This window comes from Panthera tigris, chromosome D1 (assembly GCF_018350195.1).
Source record: "Panthera tigris isolate Pti1 chromosome D1, P.tigris_Pti1_mat1.1, whole genome shotgun sequence".
Classification (NCBI taxonomy): Eukaryota; Metazoa; Chordata; class Mammalia; order Carnivora; family Felidae; genus Panthera; species Panthera tigris.
This window is the reverse complement of record NC_056669.1, coordinates 52994154-53015505: the sequence shown is the minus strand read 5'-3', so window position 1 is coordinate 53015505 and position 21352 is coordinate 52994154. Positions and strand designations below refer to the sequence as shown.

Here is a 21352-nt window from a genome sequence, read left to right as displayed (position 1 = left end):
GGGCGGCCCCATGGGCTCACCCTGAAGGGAGAGCTGTGGCCCTCTTCCATGATGAGGGACAGAAAAGGTGTTCAGCACTATCCCAAACATCGCGGCTCCAGAATATTCATCCAGAATAGCTCTGCTATTCTCACCCTCTCCCTGAGCATTTATCTTCTTTTCTCAACTGCCAGGGACTGTTAGCTCCCAGGACAAAACAATAAATAAACAAAAAGCTACACACAGTCAAAAACCAAAAACCCAAACCACAAATCAGTGAGTTGAGCCAAGGAAGCTATAAAGACAAAATTCAGGTGTCGGAGAGAAGTGAGAAGAAGAGAGGTGTTGCCTCCATGTGGCTGGTCAGGCAGGGTTTCGGTCTTGCTGTCAACTCTACCTCTCAGTTGTTAAATGCAGCAGCTGGCCCAAAGATGACACAAGAAAGGCAGTGGGTAATGGCCCAGAATGGCTGGCCAGCCTCTCCTGTCACTCCTCCCCTCCCTCCTTCCCCTGAATCCCACACCCATCCCTGTCCAGCAAGCCCAGTCAGGAAGGACTCATGCCAGACTCCAGGTGGCATCGACAGCTGCGGGCAAGACACATTCCCTTGCTGGCTCCAACCCTCAGAATCCCCAGGGTCCTCTCACCCAAGGAGACAGAAATCCCACAGATCCCATAGGGCTGGAGGCTCCTTACCAATGGCAGTGGTGAGAAAAGAAACCACTTCAGACTCCTTCCCGTCGTTGTAAAAAGCCAGGTGCCAGATTCCTGAATCCAAATACTGGATGAAGCCAGTCTCGTGACTAGATGGGGGGACAACTCCCCGAGATTGGCGCTGGGGTCCCTCGAGGCTCCGTGCCTCCTGGGTCAGGAGCCTCCTTCCATCCAGCAGCTCTACAAAGTCAAACTAAAAGTACAAACAGAGCATAATTAGCGGGGTGTCTGGTTCACCATAATGCTAGATTCCTTCCTCACGTGTCTCCTGGGGGCACACGAGGAAATACAACCTGAGGACAGGCAGAGAGGCTAGAGTCACATGAAGGTTGATCAACCAACTTCACCTCCTCCCCAGACCCCTGTTTCTCATGGTAATAGTCTCCTCATTCCCTTGTGAGGGCAGCATAATTAGCGCATTATTATTATTATTTTTTTGGTCTCATTTTTCTTTAATTTGGTGTATATGTAGACAGTCTTCATCTGGCTGAGCCTGTGCCGGGACAACCATGCCCTTCCAATGGTGGGCACGTGATCAGAAACCCAGCCACGGAAGGACTGAACTCCAGCTTCATGCAAGTGACGCTGGGAATCCCAGGGCTCGAGGGTTGGGACTAGAGCACTGGATGTGCCTTAAAAGTCAGTCAGGTGCAAGTGCAAATCTGATCTCTCTCTTCCTGTTGTCAACAATCCTTTCTAAATGCTGCAGGTTCAGGGAGCAGTTTTAGGGGAACTAAACTGGATTAGCTCAAAATTCTATCAACGATTACATGCTGGGTCAGACACACAATTGCTGACTGATCTGAGCCTGCGAGGGTGAGACTCAAGAGAAGTCAGCCACATAGTGCTAACAACAGGTAGGTGGTTAAGTCCTACTGGCCTACTAGCAAGCAAATTGAGCAATTATCTGTCTACTTATCTGTCTACCTACTGACCTATCTTTTAAAAAACCAAGATATCTAATTCTATTTCATGTGTAAATGAGGCCCAGGAATGAAGTCCAGGACTAGCATCACTGCCCTGGTGAGCGGCCCAGTTTCTATTTTCCCATGACTCCACTGCTAGAAAATATATCTACTTAGATTTCACGTGGGAATCTTAAGTAACAACTGGGGCTAAGAAGGCTGCACACGGCTTGGGAATGTCTGATGGATGCCTCTGATTTATTTTAACCCAATCCCAGAGCTGGCAGGACCTTAACAAGTCTGTTCCTTACCCATTACGACTGGTGTTATGTCAATCATTCTAGATGAGCTGTTAGGTGTTTCTGGTGTGCATGTATCACAGTAAATGCGAAATCCCAAAGGAGAGAAGGAATGTAAGAGGCCAGGGAAGTAACGTGTATTCTAAGCCAGATCTTGTGCAAGTTGCCTTATAAATGTTCTTGATTCTCCTCAACAGCCCTACAAAGTGAGTATTGTTATCATCAGTGGAGAGATGAGAAACTTGCTCTGAGCGGGTAAGCACCAGGCCATAGTTATCACAGTTGATAATAAGAGGATTCAAACTGAAGTCTGTCTGACTCCAAAGCGCATGCTTTTCTCTTTCTATTTCTTGGATAATTTCACTCAGGTGACTGGGTAACAGTAGAGAGGCTATTTGAGATATTTCCTAAAATTTCCTCTTCTTAAAAAACCCCAGGGATATAACCCTACTCATCTGAAAGGTAGGGTCTTAGGTCAAATGGAGGAATTGGCTATAAAATATGTGAAATGCCCTTCAAACACAAGGCTCCAGGTGTGAGCATTAGGCTTCCTGACTTTGGGTTAGGATGTGAGGTAGGAGCCCCTGCAGATCAGCAGGGGATGTGGCATTCTGGTTACCTGTGTATGTGAAGGAGGAAGGCCTCTTCTGCCATAGATGCCAACCAGAGCTGCCTTTCCCAGGGACACATTGAATTTCAGATGCACAGGATGGTCTATGAACACCTGAGATCTCCAGAAAGTGCCAGGAGGAATCTTCTGCGAAGCCCGTCTCCCCACGTCGATTTCTCCAGAGTCTATGAAACTGTCCTCTGGAAAGAAACTACTGGGCTTTCCTACCAAGACACAGGGAAGGGAAGACAAAAACAGCAGTTGGCCACAAGTGAAACAAGGGATCGGAGCCCCTGAACAGCAGGACTCCCCTGTGCCTCACACTTCTCTCTACTATGTTCCACCACCAGCCCCACCCCCACTCCCCACTGAGGAGGAAGAATGTCCAGAACTTTTTTTCTCTAGTGATGCTCAAACTGTTCTGCTAAAAATATGCATTCTTCCAAAGCAGTATGGGTCCTCCTCAAGGGCCATCTGTATACTGCATAATTCCACAGCTTGTTAAGATATATTCCGATCCCCAAAATAATCACTGGTGGTCACACGAGAATAACTGTGCACACGCGTGTGTGTATAAAAGCATGCACGCTAAAATAGAAAGGGTAGTGCGAACAAGGTGTTGTTATTAAATTTCCAACTCAAAATGGTCCCACCAGCAGTGGGAAGCCTGACCTGAGTGGATGAAGGTATTTTACAAGTTTACTGGTTTACGTATAACTGGAAGCCAAATTCTAAGGCTAAGACATGTGGAAGGGGTTTATATGGGGAGCAGGAGTTGGGCTGGGGAAGATGAAAAAGGGGGTACTTCTGAATGGAATGGATATTTCTGAAAAATGCTTCCTTGTCTTGCTTGGATGGAGGTCTTCGAATATCAGTTTTGTGCTGAAGTAGGTAAAGCCGAGGGAATTGATCTCAAGTTCAGGCACAAAGCCTATGGCATACTTGGAAATTCAACCAAGGCCCCTGACCCTGCAGGTTTCAGGGGACAGGGGTCAGAAATATGGTCCCTTGCCCATTTCTGTCACCATTCAGGAGAGTGACAGCTTTCTGGGGGCACCAGAAGTGCCAGGAAGGAAGAGGGCTTATCAAACTTCCTCTGTTTACTAATTAAGCACACTCACATGTGAAAAATATAAACCTGACTTCCTTCCAGACATCAGCCCTCTGGGGAGTTGGGAGGCGGCAGAAGGAGGTGATAGGGATGTTAGAAGACCACCTTTAGGACACTGACTAGCCACATGGCAGCCAGCAGACTACGTCTTATTTGTAAGGAAGAATCCCCAGGGTATCTTAGTTCCAAGATTTGTTGTTAGACGTGTTCGAAGAGAGGCTTTAAGAACAATAATCCATTTGTAAAGAAAACACGTTTGTGAGAACTTTTTATAAAAAGCACTTGGGGAATAAGAAATTAAAATGTCTTTTTTCCCCTAGCTTTGTAAGATTCCTTACAAAGCACATTTGATGCTGAAATGGAGCTTGGCAGGGCATTGTTGTAGTCATAAAATATTTTACTGTTTTAAATAATAAAATTCAATTTAAATGTTAAACTTCTCCATATGTTATCATTCCTTTATAAACTCCTAGGCAGAAACATCAGGTTTTTAGCTTCAAACCATTAAATGTTATTTTAATTAAAAAATATGCCAACAACAAAAAAAGTTAAAATGCACGCTCTCAATAAAAGTACCACTAGTATTCTGTCATTAGCATGGGAAAGAGCTTGCATTTAATTCCTTTATGGAAGGAATGTGCCCCAGACTTTTACCTTGAAAATGCAGACACACAAAAACCACCACACTGTGATTCGAAGTTCAAAGACAGAAGCCAAATTCACAACACATTAAGATGGAGGAGAATTACTTTCACATTCTTATCTGATTGTGGGGCTCCCAGTACCACAATTCTTTTGTATTCTAGGTAGAAAAATAGTGTACCCTTTAGCTTATCATTCTGCTAGGGATGCAGAACTCTGAGTTTCCTCCTAGAAACTGCACAGAAATAAGCCTGAGACTGCTAATTCCAAGGACTCATTTCCTTTGTGAGTGGGTGGGAGTCGGGGCTGATGGGATTTCAGAATTGTCTGCAGTCAAATAATTCCTGAGTCTGAGAATAAATAATGAAAACTTTCCCCCACATTTTGGCATGCTGCTAGAGCACCCTGCATGGTTCATTTTCTCCTCCAGTGAGCATGTGTTTGAGAGACAGCTATTGTATCAGCTGAGTTCTGAGCCTCATAAGGTCAGAGGCCAGCCCAGAGTCTCTCTCCAGAGGTCTGCGGGCCCCAGAGGCATACATAAGTTGGCTCTTACACCCGAGGAGTGATAAAAAGCAATATTCTTTTCTAGCATTCTCGTATTTCACCAACATGGGCCAAAATAAGAGAAAAGAACTGTCTTTGGTGTGTATACAAATAAAAATAGCTGATTCTGTTCCAGGGCACACCGGCCACCGGGACCTGGACTCTCGGCTGAGTCTCTGAGGGCCACTCGGGCTTTGTACTAAAGTGACCTTTGTACTAAAAGTCACCTGGTCCAGACCCTTAGGGAAGGGACCACAGCCCAGCCTAAAGGGGATGTTTTTGAAGGAAAAGAGGACCCCATCTGGGGATTTAAGCTTTATCATTCCTCTACTCTGGTCCCCAGTGGTCCCCTTGTAGGACTATACGTAGGGACGAGATGGGGGCTTCTGAGGGGAAAGAGGTACAGCACAGCGAGTACCCGTGTCTGATGGGAAAGAGGCGTGAGACTGGCTGGGCTAGCAGTTATTCAGAGTGAAGCCACACTCAGCTCTTCCTGCCTTCCTCTTTCCAGATCCTCTGTTCTTAAATCCGAGCGCCAAGCTGTGAGTGCTTAAGACAGAAACCATCCGACCACACAGCAAGACCCACCAACAGTAGAGTGAGGAGAGATGACAGAGGGTGGTGGGAGTTGGAGGAGACAGGTCTTATGTATACAATTCTTTTTATCCCCACCCACATTCTGGAAAATAATAATGACAACAACAGCAGCAGCAGTAATAATAGCAGTAGTTAGTAACAGCAGTAAAGGTAGAAGTGGCAGGATTAGTGGTAATACTTGCTATCAATTCTTGCTCTCACTACATGCTGGGCCCCCCTTTACGTTCATCGGTTCAGTTAATTCTCACACTGATAAGATGTATGTACTGAGGCTCAGAATGCTAAAGAAACCATTTGAAGATAAAGCCATTTGGGGTTTCTCTTCATTTGCTAGAATATGGCTTCTTAAAGCATTAAATTGATAAGTGGTTAATTAAAACTCTTCAAAGACACTCTCAATAGTCTCACTCAAGGGTCAATGGCACAGTGCATGAGTCCCACCTAACTCACAGTCCCAGCAATCTAACCATCAAGGCTAGGCCAGGTAGACCAAGGCCCACTGAGTGTCATGGGGCACAGAAAGTTGACAGTTTTTATGAAGTAGGAATGCACAAACAGGACCCAGAGTTAAAGGGCAAGAGTTGGGGTCTCAAGACACTTATAAAGAGGACACTACACAATCATTGGGGGCCACCAGAGACTTAACAAACAACACCAAGAGCTTAACTAAGAAATAGGGATCTCCAACAGTATGATCAGGTTTCACAAGGCAAATTCTACTGGCAACAGTCCTGTTCTTTGTAAAGATACACAGACTCAGCCTTCCTCTAGCAATGATGTACAAATACACAATCATGTCTATAAAAGAAATTTCTCAACAATTTGCTGAAATGATTGGATTGTTTGGTCAAACAAGAGAGAATTGGAAGAAGTGAAATTCCATGCCCTTCTCAGTCATAGTCCTCACTTTCTTGAACTAAGATCCATCTACACAGGTTCTAAATTCTTAATCAACTAACACTCTCCTCTTCCCTCCACCTTTCTGGTTCTTTTCAATGCAATAACTTGCACAAAGAATCCTTTAGTTTCCTTAGCAACTGTTAGAAATTTATTTGGTTATCAAAATAAGCTGTTCCATTTTGGAGAGCCCAGCTGAGCCTGCGTGCAGCAATTTGCATGGTTTAAACTGATGGGTAATTTTTATTTCATTGCAGAAAGAAGAAAATGCTATCCCTAAGCCCACCAATTCAACCATCAGGAATTTTTGTTTATTCAATGCTTTCTCCCCTCTTTTCCATTAACATATAACGTAAGTTATTGTGGCTTTTCTTCGAAAAGCTGCCATATTTGGTTTCTGTCCCATGACACCCTGAAACGGTAAGAGCCACTTTGAAAATACAGTGTAGATTGCAGGTTGAGGTTATTCTCAAAGACATGAGCATTTAAAATACTGGACTCATTATATATTTAATTTGCATAATTAAAAAATATATAGCATTTTACAATATGAAAACATGTCCCAATTATTTGCAGGGTCTTTGAGGGGAAAATATTACTTAGTCTGGATTTCTGAGATTCTGATAACTGACATGGAATGGCTTGGGATTTGAGCAGATGGGAAGAAAGGAAGTGACAGTTGTTGAGTGCCTCTTCACCACCAGTCTGAAAAGATACAGACGTTACCATCCTTGTTCTTATGGATGAAGAAACTAAGGCCAAAGAAGATGGAGTAATTGGCATGAGTTAACAAAGCCAATAAATTTGAGGGCCAGGATTCAAGCCTGTCTGGCTCCAAGGCCCATTTATCTTCTTTCCATCATACCACATTGTTACTGCCATCTCTGTAAACCAGGGCTCTAATCTTAATTCTGTAATCAGCTCTCCTCTCTGATACCCTTCGAAGGGATAGGAAATATGCACTCACATCAGTGTTAAAGACTTTTCCCCTTGAGCTATGTCTAAGGAAGTAGGTTTTTTAATGTTACAATTAAAAACATGAACTGTGTAGACATTGGTTTGACCAGGGCAAAAGAAATTAAGAACCATGTGGTCTCACATAAACTGTAGGAAGCTTTGTCCTCTGTTTCTCCAGTCTGATGTATTTTTTGTCACAGTAATTGCTTTTGATGCTGACCACTTTCCAGCACAGCACTGCATTTTAGGGCTTTGTAAACAGGATTTCCATTTGCATTAGTAATGACAGATAATCCCTTTAAGCAAAAATACTCCAATTAAAGTAAACCAAGAAGCTGGGGCAATTTTATTTTGCCTCTTATCTGCACCTCCTGCTCCTTGGGTAAAACAAAACAAAACCTAAAAAACCCACAAACTAATTTCATTAGAATGGGAGATTTCAGATAGATCCAACTCTGTTTCAAGAATGTCTGATAGAGATCATGGAGGGAAGAAAATACATTTTGCTAAATGAGACCTCTTCCAATGCCTTGAGGGTTAACATATCTTAAATCTGCATTTGTACGTGCTGACCTAAAGACCGTCCACATGGATGGTATTCCCGTATGGCATGTGACACTATAAACTGACAAGGGATTCACAAGCTGACAGGCAGGACCATGGACAGGGCTGGTCTGGAAAAAAATTCTAAAGAACCGTCTGGTTAGTCTGATGATTCTACTATCAATTTCATATGTAGGACTTGTGAATTAAACTGGACCTTGGAGATAATTTAGCTCAATAACTTCCATTTAGAGAGGAGGAGAATGAAGCTCAGAAAGTCTTTTTTTTTTTTTTTAAAGCATGTTCACTTTTTTTTATTTATTTTTGAGAGAGAGGACCTCTGAATGATCCTGAAAGCCAAAATCAATTCATTTTTTTAAAAAAATGTTTGTTTATTTTTGAGAGAGACAGAGAACACAAGTGGAGGAGGGGTAGGGAGAAAGGAGAGAGACAGAGCATGAGTGGGGGATGGACAGAGAGAGAGGGAGACACAGCCTCCAGCCTCTGAGCTGTCAGGACAGAACCTGACGCGGGGCTTGAACTCACAAGCTGCAAGATTATGACCTGAGCCACGGTCAGACGCTTAACCGACCAGGCACCCCACTCAGAAAGTCTTTCAAGGGATTTGCTTAAGGACAATTCAAGGGTCAGCAGCTGGGCTTGAAGTCAGGGCTCTTGCTTCCTAACCCAGAGCTCTTCCCGTGGCCCTATCCACACTCCCTCCATATCCTTACTAAAGGGCGAAAAAAGTATAAATTATTAAATGTTTTAAGTCTTAAAATCTTTGTAAAGGAGAAGACTGGCATTGCCCCTAGAAAAAGTAAGCAGAGGTTCTGATTTGGCTCTGTGGAAATGCTCCCATTCTTACTTCCCTTAAAGATGACCATGGGTCAAGAGTTGATTTTGTTGGAATATTAGCATAGTCCCTGTGCAAGGATTACATGCAAATTCATGAAGCATTCCATATTTAAAAAACAAAAAGAAAGAGTTGGGGGTGCCTGGGTGGCTCAGTTGGTTAAGCATCCAACTCTTGATTTCAGCTCAGGTCATGATCTCATGGTTTCTGAATTCGAGCTCTGTGTCAGGCTCTGCACTGACAAGTGCAAGTCTCCTTGGGGTTCTCTCTCTTACTTTCTCTCTGCCCCTCCTCCACTTGTGTTCTGTCTTTCCATCTCAAAAATAAACGTTTTTTTAAAAAAGAATTGATTTTTGCCTTCAGGATCATTCAGAGGTCCTGAGTAGCTACTTCAACCAAGCATATGGTACCCTGTTAACTAAACAGATTCCTGGAAGGGAAATCCTTGAGGGCAGGAAACCTCAGAAGCTTTGACCCCAAAGTTGTCTGAGATGCTAGGAAAGAAGATATAAGCAGTAAAGGTGTAGGCAGACCTGTGGTACACTTTGCTAACAGACGGGATGAAGCAGGGCACAGCAGGGACAGGATAAAGAATGCCTACGCTGCCCAGAATGGCAATGAGACTGGCCCATTAGCTCAGCCATCTTTCACGGTACCATTTTTGTGAGTCTGTGCCACTTCTGGCTGATAGTGAAAGAATGTGTGTCAATGGCGTGTTAGAAAGACCCTTAAGAAATTCAGAACATGGGTCTACAGATGTCCCATTTAAGAATGCCAAACTCCAAATGTCACTACCACTCCATCACTGATAGAAAAATATCCATGTCCCACTGCATAATGGGATTTCTCATCTACATCTCCTACGGGGTCTTGCAACCATGTGGTGAGTCAGGTAGGACAATTTATAGAGACAGTAAGAGCTCTGGAGTCATCCAGACCTGGGCTCATATGCCAAGCTCCATTATTTACTAGCTGAGCAACCTCTGGTCAAGTCACTAAATTAATGTAACCCTTAGGTTTTGTATCTAAAATGGGTCTAAAGAATTATACTTACCTCACAGGATCTCTGTGAGGATTAAGTGTAAAAAGGTCTTGACAAAATCTTTGAAACAAATAAACCGTACCAACACTAATGATTATTGTTATTGGCCCCTTAAGGACTCATCCTGATCCCACACAATCCAAGACAGCCACCCAGCAGTGCGAAAGCCCATGATGCTTCCCTCGAGGCATGAGATGGGATACTGCTGAGCACCATGAGAGCTGCCCAAGCCCCGCTATGAGCTCACAGTGAAAAGGAACTGAGATGAAGACACAGGTGGGCTGGCAGCCGGCGTGGAGTGCAGAAAGATGGAGGAAGGGCCAAAGCACGGAGCTGTGAGTCAGGCACATGACGTGCATAATGAAGGTCTCTTCGGTTCAAAGGCAGACACAGAGGACTCACGACACGAACAACACGGCAACCCTACCTTCTGTGGCTCCTTTGCCTTTCCTGTCAGGGATCTCTAACCCAGTGCCCCCTGATGGATACAGGGAGACGTCCGTTGGCACAGGCCAACTGCTGGCTGTGTCCTCCGTGATTTCATACATCTGCCCCTCCATCGGCTGCAGGTGCCAGTTTAGGCCAAACAGGTGCATGGCTGTGGTGAGCAATGAGAAAAGTCATCTTTTTCTGCTGGCGGAGGAAATGGAACTCCCAAGCCATAGGGGAGGGCAGCTGGGGTGGGGAACTCAGGAATTCAGTTCAGCTCAGTTCAACAAACAGCCCCCGAAGAGAGCTTTGCAGTGCCAAGCCCTATGTGGGGGGCTGGGCATGGAGATGCTCAAGGCATAGACCCTGCCCCTGAGGGCTCACAGTCTGGTGGGACAGGGAGAGGGGTAGGGATGGGGGAGTTTCAGGAAGCCTTGGCCTTTTGCTTTGAAAGATAAATAATCTAGGGGGAAATTTTGCAATTTGTAGCACAAAGGGTTAATTTCATTAATATAAAAATAACTGCTACAAATAATAAGTAAAATCCAACAGCTCATCAGGAAAATAGGAATATGATATGAACTATGAGCAGAGAGCTTACAGCATAAGAAATACAATTGGTTCTCAATCATATGAAAAGACTCTTGACAACACTCATCATAGGAGAAATGTAAGTTAAAACTCTGAAATACTATTTTTCACATAGGCTTTGGCAAAGATAAAAAAGGTTAAAATTATACAGTATTGACAGAGAACAGGAAATAAGCACTCTCATACTTCGTTGGTATGAGCATAAGTTGGTACAAACGCTATGAAGGACAATTTGAAAAAAGCTATCAAATTAATAACAAACATACTACTGATCCTGGGATTTAGAGGTTCCCAGGGTTTCTAGAAAATTCTAGAAATTTCTCCTCCAAATATTTTCACATATTATACTAAATGATGTACATACAAGGTTATTCACTGCAGCACTGTTTGTAGTAGCAAAATATTAGAAACCACTTCATCAATAAGGGGCCAGATAAGTTACCTTCATACAATGTATTATGTAATCATAAAAAAGCACATGGAAGCTCTTTATATTTTTCTGAAAGGAAAATTGTAACATGCAGAATGGTATATCTGATATACGGCCTTTGGGGGGAAAAATCATGTATATGTTTAGAATATTCCTGAAGGATATGAAAGACACTGGTAACAGTAGATGCATCCAATGATGGAAAGAGATCCTAAGGGTCAGGGATAGAAGACAGATTTGCTTCTAACTGTATATCTGTTGTACTTTTTGATTTTGTAGGATGTACTTGCATTTCTGTTTTAAAAATATTTTTTTCCAAGGTAGCGACTGCTAAACGGTCTTGTGCAACAATCTAGAAGAGACCATAAGACGCCAAAGAATGGACACTGTCCCCTAACATACACAGTGCTTGAAAAGGTGAGGAAACTTGTTTCCAAAAGATTTTGTAATCTAGTACAAAATGTCTGCTTAAATCCCATTTTAGGATTTAAGACTTGTCAATGGTCCCTACTTACCTTTTCTGAAATGCCTGCCCTGATTCCTCACACAGAGAGTTAAGAACTTCAGTCCCTGACTCCCACAGCATCCTGTATGCAACATCACTCCTTTGTTGTACTGATGAACATTTCCTAGAAGCCTACCCTGTACTGGGACCCAGGGCTGACTCTGGAGAGCCAGAACGTAATCAGACAGCCCTTGCTTCCATGAGCTCACAGACAAGTAGAGAAGATGGACAAGGAACAAAGTCTACTCAGAAGGACTAGAAGGCCCAGAGGAGGAGGTGACTGGCCCACTAAGAGGCCCAGAGGAGCCCAGGGAAGGATCTATGGAACTATGAAGGCCCACAGTAATTATGTATACTGAGGGCTAACTGCATGCCAGGAAGCGTACTGGGAAATTTGTATACATTGCCTCTAAACCTCAAGGCAGCCCCGCGAGACCCAACTTGCAGATGTGCACGCTAAGGCTCAGAAGGTAATTATAAAACTGAGTGCCAGGCATTGTGCCAAAAGCAGTAAATGCAATATTTCCTTAATTCTCACAAAAATCCTGAAAAGACAGTTAGTAATAGCCCCATTTTACAGATGCAGAAACTAAGACACAGTGACATCGATTAACACAGGGAAGGTTAAATGGCTCGCGAGCGACACAGTGTAGCCTAGAATCTGCAACTATTCAAACACTGAAATCAGATATCACCAGTCTTTCTGGCTTGAAGCCCAGGCTCCACCCACTTCACCAAGCCTTTCTCACTAGCTTTACCTTGCAAGGCAAGTGGGTGTTATAAAAACATCCCCGTTCACACATGGAGCAGCTTTGGGGGCTGTAACACAGGATCCTGTGAGGAGGACAGAGGGTTGTATTGCTTGGCCCATCTGTGGAAGGGTTCACTGATGGGCTGGTGGGGGGGGGGCGGTCTTGAGGGGCTGTGTGGGCACCTTCAAGACACAAATAACTGTATAAAGGACACGAGAGCTGCACATCCTTCTGACTTCTAGTCCAAAACACAAGCCACCCAGGGAACGCACACAAGTTTGATCTCAACAGGAGGGGTACTCTGTAACAGAAATGGAATCTGACCCTTTGCTCTCTCTGGTTACTGCCGAGCGGGGAACAGTGTGTGCCAGAGATAAGAAGACTGGTTTGGAATCCTAGCTGCCACCACCTAGATGCATCCAAGAAATGGAGAGGCAATTATTTCAAAGAATTACTGTATCATATGAGATAAAATATGGCAAAGTGCTTTGTAAACCGTACATACGCATGATGGCAGTATTTTGTAACCATTATACTCATACTGTTGATGATAATGATAAAACAGCAGCTACCACTTAGCATATTTTTGGTCCTGGGCACTAAAGGAGGAGGAACTTTATGCTGCTCGTGGTGGTGTAGTTGTCAATAATGATAGAAGTTAACTTGCCTGGAAGAAGTGAAAACTCTGCTGTTTCCAAGGCTGAATTAGCTCCCATTTTTGCTTACCGTCTTACCAGTTTAATCTATATATTGGCAACTCCAAAGGTAATGGAGAAATTGTTTGAACGGAGGACGACTCAGAGATATGCAGTTAAATGAGCACTGCTCCTTTCCCCATTAGAATCAATTATCTCATCTAACTGTGCAGAAGTGCTGTCTTGTTAAAGGTCATGAGAATTAAGTAATCCCAGAATGAATAGAACTCTCACAGCTTTGCGAAGAAAAACATTTTTATTGTCAAAGCTTTCTCTTACTTTTAACAAGATGCAAAATCAAGCCCTTGCTTAAAAAGAAAGAGAGAGAGAGAGAGAGAGAGAGAGAGAGAGAGAAAGAAAGAAAGAAAGAAAGAAAGAAAGAAAGAAAGAAAGAAAGAAAGAAAGAAAGAAAAAGAAAAAAGCTGAGGGGAAAGAAAAGCCAGTGGAAAAAAGCATTGGAGGTGAAAATGATCACAGGGTCTTGTGTCTCAGGGAAGTTAATTAGGGCAGGACAGTCCTCAGCTGGTGGGGGGGTGGGGGGAAGATGCTGACCTGAAGCTTCGGGAGGCACACTGGCGGGGCTTCCTCGTGGCCTTGCCCCCCACTACCTGCCATCACAGAGTCCTCACACAGCTGTGAGGCTGGCATGTCTCTCTGTTTCCTTTCACCACCTGGGAAGGCAAAGTTCTGGACCCCACTCAAACCTGGGCCCTCGGAAGACTCAGTCACCCAGAAATCAGTTTTGGAGGCTTGCAGGTGGGAAGTAAGCATGGGGCCACCGAGATTAGGTGATGATGTGGAGACAGGTGTGAAGTTCAGCCAGTCATGGTCACTTTACAGCCACAACAGAAGGGACCCTTACTCTCTGATTCAGGGTCTTAAATAGATTTGTGCTAGAGGGCCCTCTATTCCTTTACTGTGCTGAGTGGTGGTTAATTCTATAGTTCCAGGTTATGGAAGAGGGGAAGAGAGAAGGAACAATCTCCCCTCTCCTCCCCTCCTCTCTCCAAAGGGTAAAACACAAGCTAAGCCACAGATAGTCCAAGGAAACATAACTCAAGCAACCACTCTTCTTTTTCCTTGAAAATAATCAAAATAATAACAGCAGCTCAAAATGTGGAATCATTTGAGTGCGTACTGACATGCTGAATGCTTTATATTATCTAATTTTATCTTCATGTAAAGATAGGTTGAAAAATCATTACTGGAAAATACATACAAGGAAAGTAGACTAACATTTAAGTTATACTAACATACTCTGATTTACCAGGAGAGGTAAAAGTTACCCAATACCACCAGTCCCCTTTCCCTGCCCAGCAAGACATAAGGGATGGCTGAGAATGTGCAAGCTCTATCCTGACATTTTTAACAAGAATGCCCAATAGATGTTCAGATGCTGAAGCCTCCTCCCAGCACCTGGTGGCAGGAAGCAATTCACAAAGTCATCGTGCAGGAATCACCAGAATAAGTGTAGGAGCCAGTATAGATTTGAGGCAAGCTTCAAACTTAGGAGCCTGTGTTCCCAACCCAAGCTTCCTCTTTTTCATTCTTTTACTTTTATTTTTTTTTTTAATTTAATGTTTATTTATGTTGAGATAGAGACAGAGTGCGAGTGGGGGAGGGGCAGAGAGAGTGGGGAAGGGGCAGAGAGAGAGGGGGAGACACAGAAGCCGAAGCAGGCGCCAGGCTCCAAGCTGTGAGCACAGAACCCGATGCGGGGCTCAAACTTGTGAAATCATGACCTGAGCTGAAGGTGGATGCTTAACCGACTGAACCACCCAGGTGCCCCTTTCATTCTTGTACTTTAAATAGAAGATAAAATATGGGCAACATAAAGCCACCAGCAAAAAAACCCACAAACACCAACACACACACACACACACACACACACACACACACACACATGCACACACAATGGCTACAATTAATGTTTGGGGGGACCGGTGGTGTTAATAACTATCTCTTGGCCAACAGCAACCCATGTTTAAAGTTGTATATGGCAGGAAACGAATGCTACCCAAATGATGTGAAATTAACAGCCATGGATCCAGAAAAGCTAAGAAATAGAAATAGTCCTCCCCTGTCTGCTCTAAGGATGAACCAGACCATTGAAAAAAATAAACTGTAATTGGTCACACCCCCTTTCCTGAAGAATTACTGGTGACCATTCACCACCAATGTACATCACAGGATTGTCTAAATTGCACTCTGTGGTTTGTATTTACAACTGTTAGTGCAAAACTCTCAAGCACACTGAAAGTGACCTAAATAAGAAACCTGATATGGGTTTTCCCTTTAAACTACTTTTTAATTCCATGAAAAGGTGAAAAGGTGCTTAAGAGTTCAGAAGAAGGTTGTGGAAAGGTAGCGGGTTCACAGGATCACCCACACTGAAATGTTAATGATTTCTAAAAGCCAAGAGCTGGGGTGGGGGAAGTTTCTTATTCCCTCAGCTCCGGTCAATCTGATCCCAGGGTTGACATTTTCCAGTCCCCTTTTCCTGCCCAGCAAGACAAAAGAGATGGCCGAGAAAGTGCAAGCTCCATCCTGACATTTTTAACAAGAATGCCCATAGATGTTCAGACACTGAAGCCTCCCCCACAACCCCCCTCCGCACCCAGCCAGCGAGAGGCAATTAACAAAGTCATTATGCAGGAATCACCAACATAAGTACAGCAGCAGAGCTTTTCCTGTCACGGTGCACGCTTCCCTTTCTTCCAAAAATCAAATGCATGAACCCACTTGCATCTGTAAATTAGTAGCTCTAGGTAGTGACTAGAGGCGGCAATCAATAACCACAAGGGAGTGTTGATTCCAGTGGTGTTTTTGGTTTCAAAAGGCATTGGGAATCAACTCGGTTATGTGGCTACCCACTTTTCTGTTTTATATTAGTGCTCAGTTTTGTTTTCTTTTGCTTTTAATAAATATTATCATTTCTGTGAAACATAAGTCATTGGCATTCTCGGACTATGGTCATCTAATGGAGAAAACAACAACAAAAACAGAAAGTCAAAACAACAGCAACAAGAAGACAGAGTTTCATTCCCCAGGTTCTAGTCCTAGTTTTGCTACAAAGCTGTGACATTCACAAATTCCAAACCCAGAAGTTCCATACGCAGGGATGTCGACTGCAGGGCAAGAGCAGAAAAAGTGGAAACAACCTAGACGTGTAAAAATAGAACAACTTAGCTGACTTACAATACAGGTACCGGATGGAATGCAGTGCAATCGTTATACAAAAATGACCATGACAACCAGCAATGAGGGCAAATACTGATGATAGAATGCTGAGGGAAAAAAAAGGCAAGACATAAAATTGCATTTTTTTGCTGACTGCATCTCTGCAAAACCAGATATGCATATGAAAAAAAACCTGGAAAGACATACGTAAAAATGACATCAGACTTTGAATTATAATAGTGGGATTAGGGATGAATTTTCTTACCTAGTTTCCGAACTCATTTTAATGCTGCTTTACACGAAAAGGAAAGTTCTCCAACCCAGCCTCAGGAGGAATAGGTAGAAACGAAGGGTGTCAGAGCCCAGAGAGGAGATCCCACCTTGGAGCACACGCCGTGTGTCAGACACTTAAGCAAGAGGGACTGCATATGTTATTGCATTCTATCCTTACATAAACCTTGAGAAAATTACTATTATTCTCAGTTTATGATGAAAAAAACCTGGAGGCTCAGAGAGGCCGCATGATTGCAAACACACCTTCCAGACGGGAAGTGATACAGTATCTGACCCCAGATCTGACTGGTTCCAAGGTCCAGGCTCTCCTCCTGATACACCACACCACTAGTGAGTTCCAGTGTCTGAAATTAAGTTAAAATTTAAGACAGCTGAAGGCAAAGCCTCTGCAGACAGCATAGCCAGATTTGCTCTTCTGAGGTGTTTGTTAAGGGGCTTTCTTCTCAAGGACAAAGCATGGGGCCCCCATCCTGACTACTTTAGGCATGGCTCACCCCCCCCCCCCCCCCCCCCGAGTCAAAACCATGTGCATGCAAGTTCAAGTCTGGATCTCTCCAGAGAGACCGGAGCTTGGTCATTTATTAGTTTTATGACTTTGGGCAAATTACTTCGCCTGAGTCTCAGTTTCCACACGTGCAAAATGCAGCTGGTAGCGTCTATCTCAAAGGATTAAATGAAATAATGCATGTAATTTGCTTAGAACTCTGCCTGGCGCATAGTAGGAGCTCTACGGCAGTTGTCATCATCTTTGTCATTTTGCTACATTGATTTTCCTGATTTCTGGAGCCACTGAAAGATTTGTTTAAGCCAGCTCTGTCCTATCACCTTTTTCTTCTTTCTATATATTCTCCCTAATTCCCTTTCCATGCCAACTATAAATTTCTTTACCCTGAGGGGGCCTTTTTCTATCCTGCTTCCATTAGCTGACAGACTCTGGGCACAGGAACCAGAGATACTTGCCCAACGGATAAAACGGTTTTTAAAAGCAGAATCGGCATAAAGAAACCTGACAGGATCCCACTGGTGACTACGTGGGGCTAATTTTAAATCAAGTAAATATATTGCTTTCTTCCTGTCTCTGGATAAACCTGACAGCAACAATCGGGGTTACTGTCTCTCACCCCCAAATTAAGTGTTTTCTGGAGAAGGGACTCTGGTGCAGCTGATCATTTTTCTGTACCGTGCAATGCTGTGGGAAGGATTTGCCGGCAGCTGCTCAAAAGTTCTGTAAATCAAGGGGCGGTGGTGGTGGCGGCTGGGCACAAGTAAGAGGCTCAAGCGCAGCCAGCCACACGAGTGGGAACCTGGCACTCCCACTGTCACTGCACAGGAGGAACAGCAATGTAGCCGGAGGGCACCCAAAGCGGGCCACACAGCAAGGGGTGGGGGGACCAGAGCTGGAATCTAATACGCACAGAATAAACTGGTAGTATTTCAGCAACAGAATCAGACAGCTGTCTTTTCTGGGCGCTTTTCACCAGGCAGCCTCGACTAAGACCTCTTCTCTACGTAACTAATGCAGGGGCTGGTCACCTCCACCGACCCGTGGACTGACCTCAGCCCGGTTATCCGACTTCTCCGTGCCCGCCTCCCAGTGTCGTGCTGGTTCCCGAGGCCAGAAATGGGAAGCACAGAACTGTAGTGGTGATGAGCACAGGCTGCCGTCACACAGCCCTGGGTTCCTTTTCCGGTTCTCACGTTCACAGTGACGTGCCCTGGCAGACGTGAGGTAACTCTCTGGAGCCTCGGTTTGTTCATCTATAAAATGGTGACCATAACACTCAGCTCCAAGAGCTGTGAAGACAGTTTATGAGATTATGGTGCTTGGTATTTTCTCAAAGAGATGATCCTCTTTGCTCCTAACATTATCACCATCATGGTAATTGTATATTGAGGTTTTCCTTGCAAAAGTAAGGTCAGGAGATTTCTCCAGGGAGTTCAGAGCCTGGAGTTTCTGCTGGGATATTGGGGGAGGGTGTTGCTTAGATGGAACTGACAGTCCCAGCCCCCTCCCTCATTGCACAGGTGAGGAGACGCAGACTTGACGAGAGCATGTGGGCAGAGCCTGGGACCCTGCTGAGCCCAGGTTTTCGACTCTGTCATTAAGTCATGGCAGGAAATCCTGTAAGGGCAGGAAAGCCATCCTCACAGCCTATTCCTCCATCAGGCACTGCACTCCCAGGTTAAAGAGGTTGTCTCCTTGGTGCAGCCGCTCTGGAAAACAGTGTGGAGGTTCCTCAAAAAATTAAAAATAGACCTACCCTATGACCCAGCAATAGCACTGCTAGGAATTTACCCAAGGGATGCAGGAGTGCTGATGCACAGGGACACATGTACCCCAATGTTTATAGCTGCACTACCAACAATAGCCAAATTATGCAAAGAGCCTAACTGTCCATCAACTGACGAATGGATAAAGAAGATGTGGTTTATATACACAGTGGAATACTACTTGGCAATGAGAAAGAATGAAATCTGGCCTTTTGTAGCAACGTGGATGGAACTGGAGGATGTTATGCTAAGTGAAATAAGTCAGCCAGAGAAAGACAGATACCATATGTTTTCACTTTTTGTTTTTTAATTTTTTTAATGTTTATTTATTTTTGAGAGACAGAGCATGAGCGGGGGAGGGGAAGAGAGAGAGGGAAACACAGAATCTGAGGCAGGTTCCAGGCTCTGAACTGTCAGCACTGACACGGGGCTTGAACCCACAAGTTGTGAGATCATGACTTGAGCCAAAGTTGGACGCTTAACCGACTGAGCCACCCAGGTGCCCCCATATGATTCCACTCTTATATGGATCCTGAGAAACTTAACAGAAGTCCATGGGGAAGGGGAAGGGGGAAAAAAAAAGAGAGGGAGGGAGGCAAACCATAAGAGACTCTTAAAAACTGAGAATAAGCTGAGGGTTGATGGGGGTGGGAGGGAGGGAAGGTGGGTGATGGGCATTGAGGAGGGCACCTGTTGGGATGAGCACTGGGTGTTATATGGAAACCAATCTGACAATAAATCTCATATTAAAAAAAATAAGAAAGAAGTTGTCTCCTTGAGCCTAGAGTCAAGGGAATGAATCCACGGGACAGGCTGTATCAGGCCACCATGAGGCCCTCCCTTCAGGGCAGCGATTACTCCTTTCATTTCTACCCCTCAGCACCTAGCCCAAAGGAGTGAAGAAGAAAGGGAGAAAATGAAGGGGCAGACATAATTAGGACTATCATTAAAACAATAACAGCTCCTAATTATTAAAGTTGTACCACGTGCAAGACATAATGCTGGAGGACTCACATTTGTGGGATCATTCAATCTCACGACTTTTTAAGGAAGGCATCGCTGGTAACTCCATTTTATACACTAGGCCCCTCAAAACACAGCGACAAAACAGACGTTATTAATCTAATTCTGTATCTCCAGACAACCCAGCCTCCAGAATTATCTGTAATTGCACATTCATCACGCCATCACCAAGAACTGAAAGCAACCCCTGAGCTCTTCTCAGACTACTGTCAGGGGAGCACAGGACAGGTTTCCTGTCAGCCCCTGTGAGAATAAACATACAGCTGTCGATCCAATCACTGCCAACAGACACACGAGGAAGACCTTTGTTTGCGGCACTTGCCTCTGAGCGTCAACACTAGATTCACAAGGCTGGCCCGAGCTTTTCTTTTCTTTTTAGTTTTTTAAACTAATTTTTATTTATTTTTGAGAGAGAGCACAAGCGAGTGAGCACGAGCGGGGGGAGGGGCAGAGAGACGGAGACACAGAATCTGAAGCAGGCTCCAGGCTCCGAGCGGTCAGCACAGAGCCCAACGCGGGGCTCAAACCTACGAACCATGAGATCATGACCTGAGCCGAAGTCGGACGCTCAACCGACGGAGCCACCCAGGCGCCCCTGGCTGAAACTCTTCTATAGAAAGATGACTCCACTTAGCAAAGGACCTGCGACTCACGCGTGAGCCATCACTCCTTCCTTCACGTCGTGAACCATCCAAGGGGACCCGAGGAAACCATGGGTTTGGTTAATGCCTGGGAATACCGAAGGAGAAAAGTCCTGCGGCTGGCTTCATCTCCACAGCTGCTAGAACTCACTGTTACAGCACTCTGCAGAGCAACCCTCCCATTTCCTGCTTTCCTCTGGCATACCGACCGTGTTAAATGATTTTTTTCTGTGATCAAAGTCAATTAGGAGGTGGTCCCCACTGTACCTCTAAATGGAGTTTTAATTTGTGTATATATTATTAGGAGAGGTCTTTTCCCTCTGGAACGTTCACTTCAGCAAGAGGAATGAGGGCGGACAGCTTAACGTGGAGCCTGCCACCCGGATTTGTAACTTGGGATAATATTTCTTTATAATGAGAAGCGTTTTGAAAGAGCATTTTAAAATCTCACAGAACAGAGTGTGCGATGTTTCTCTTATACTCCCCAGAGCATCCCAGGCTGCTGCCCCGTGGGTGAGCCTCTTCTGGCTCTTTGGGGTCACCCACATTTTCCTGCTTTCCTGCTCTCGTCCGCACACAGAGCAAGGTGCTCGATACACGTGAGTTCCCTTTTACCTTCTCTGATATACACAGATCTCTGGTTTGGTTCAGCTTTTCAATTAGAAGTTTAAGGCAGCACAGTTCTGGGCGCCAGGGTGACGATGATGGTCAAGTTAACAAATAGCCCCTGTTGTTAACTGAAGGTGATACTGTGCCAAACACTGCAGCAAGTGCTTTATAAACACAGTATCACTTAAACCGCACAAAGCCCCAGAAGGGAGGTAGTATTATTACCCTCATTTG

General features: G+C 44.5%; 1 protein-coding gene across 3 annotated transcripts in view; it reads right to left on the bottom strand.

The window, feature by feature from the left end:
• The window catches only part of TENM4 (teneurin transmembrane protein 4), a 597404-nt gene that overhangs the window by 182106 nt on the left and 393946 nt on the right, over positions 1-21352 (bottom strand). For all 3 annotated transcript variants that reach the window (XM_042957496.1, XM_042957497.1, XM_042957498.1), the window contains 3 exons: positions 10126-10296; positions 2517-2731; positions 676-886 (listed from right to left, as the gene is read on the bottom strand). In XM_042957496.1, the coding sequence (XP_042813430.1) occupies positions 676-886; positions 2517-2731; positions 10126-10296 (597 nt within the window). The remainder of the gene's footprint in view (positions 1-675; positions 887-2516; positions 2732-10125; positions 10297-21352) is intronic.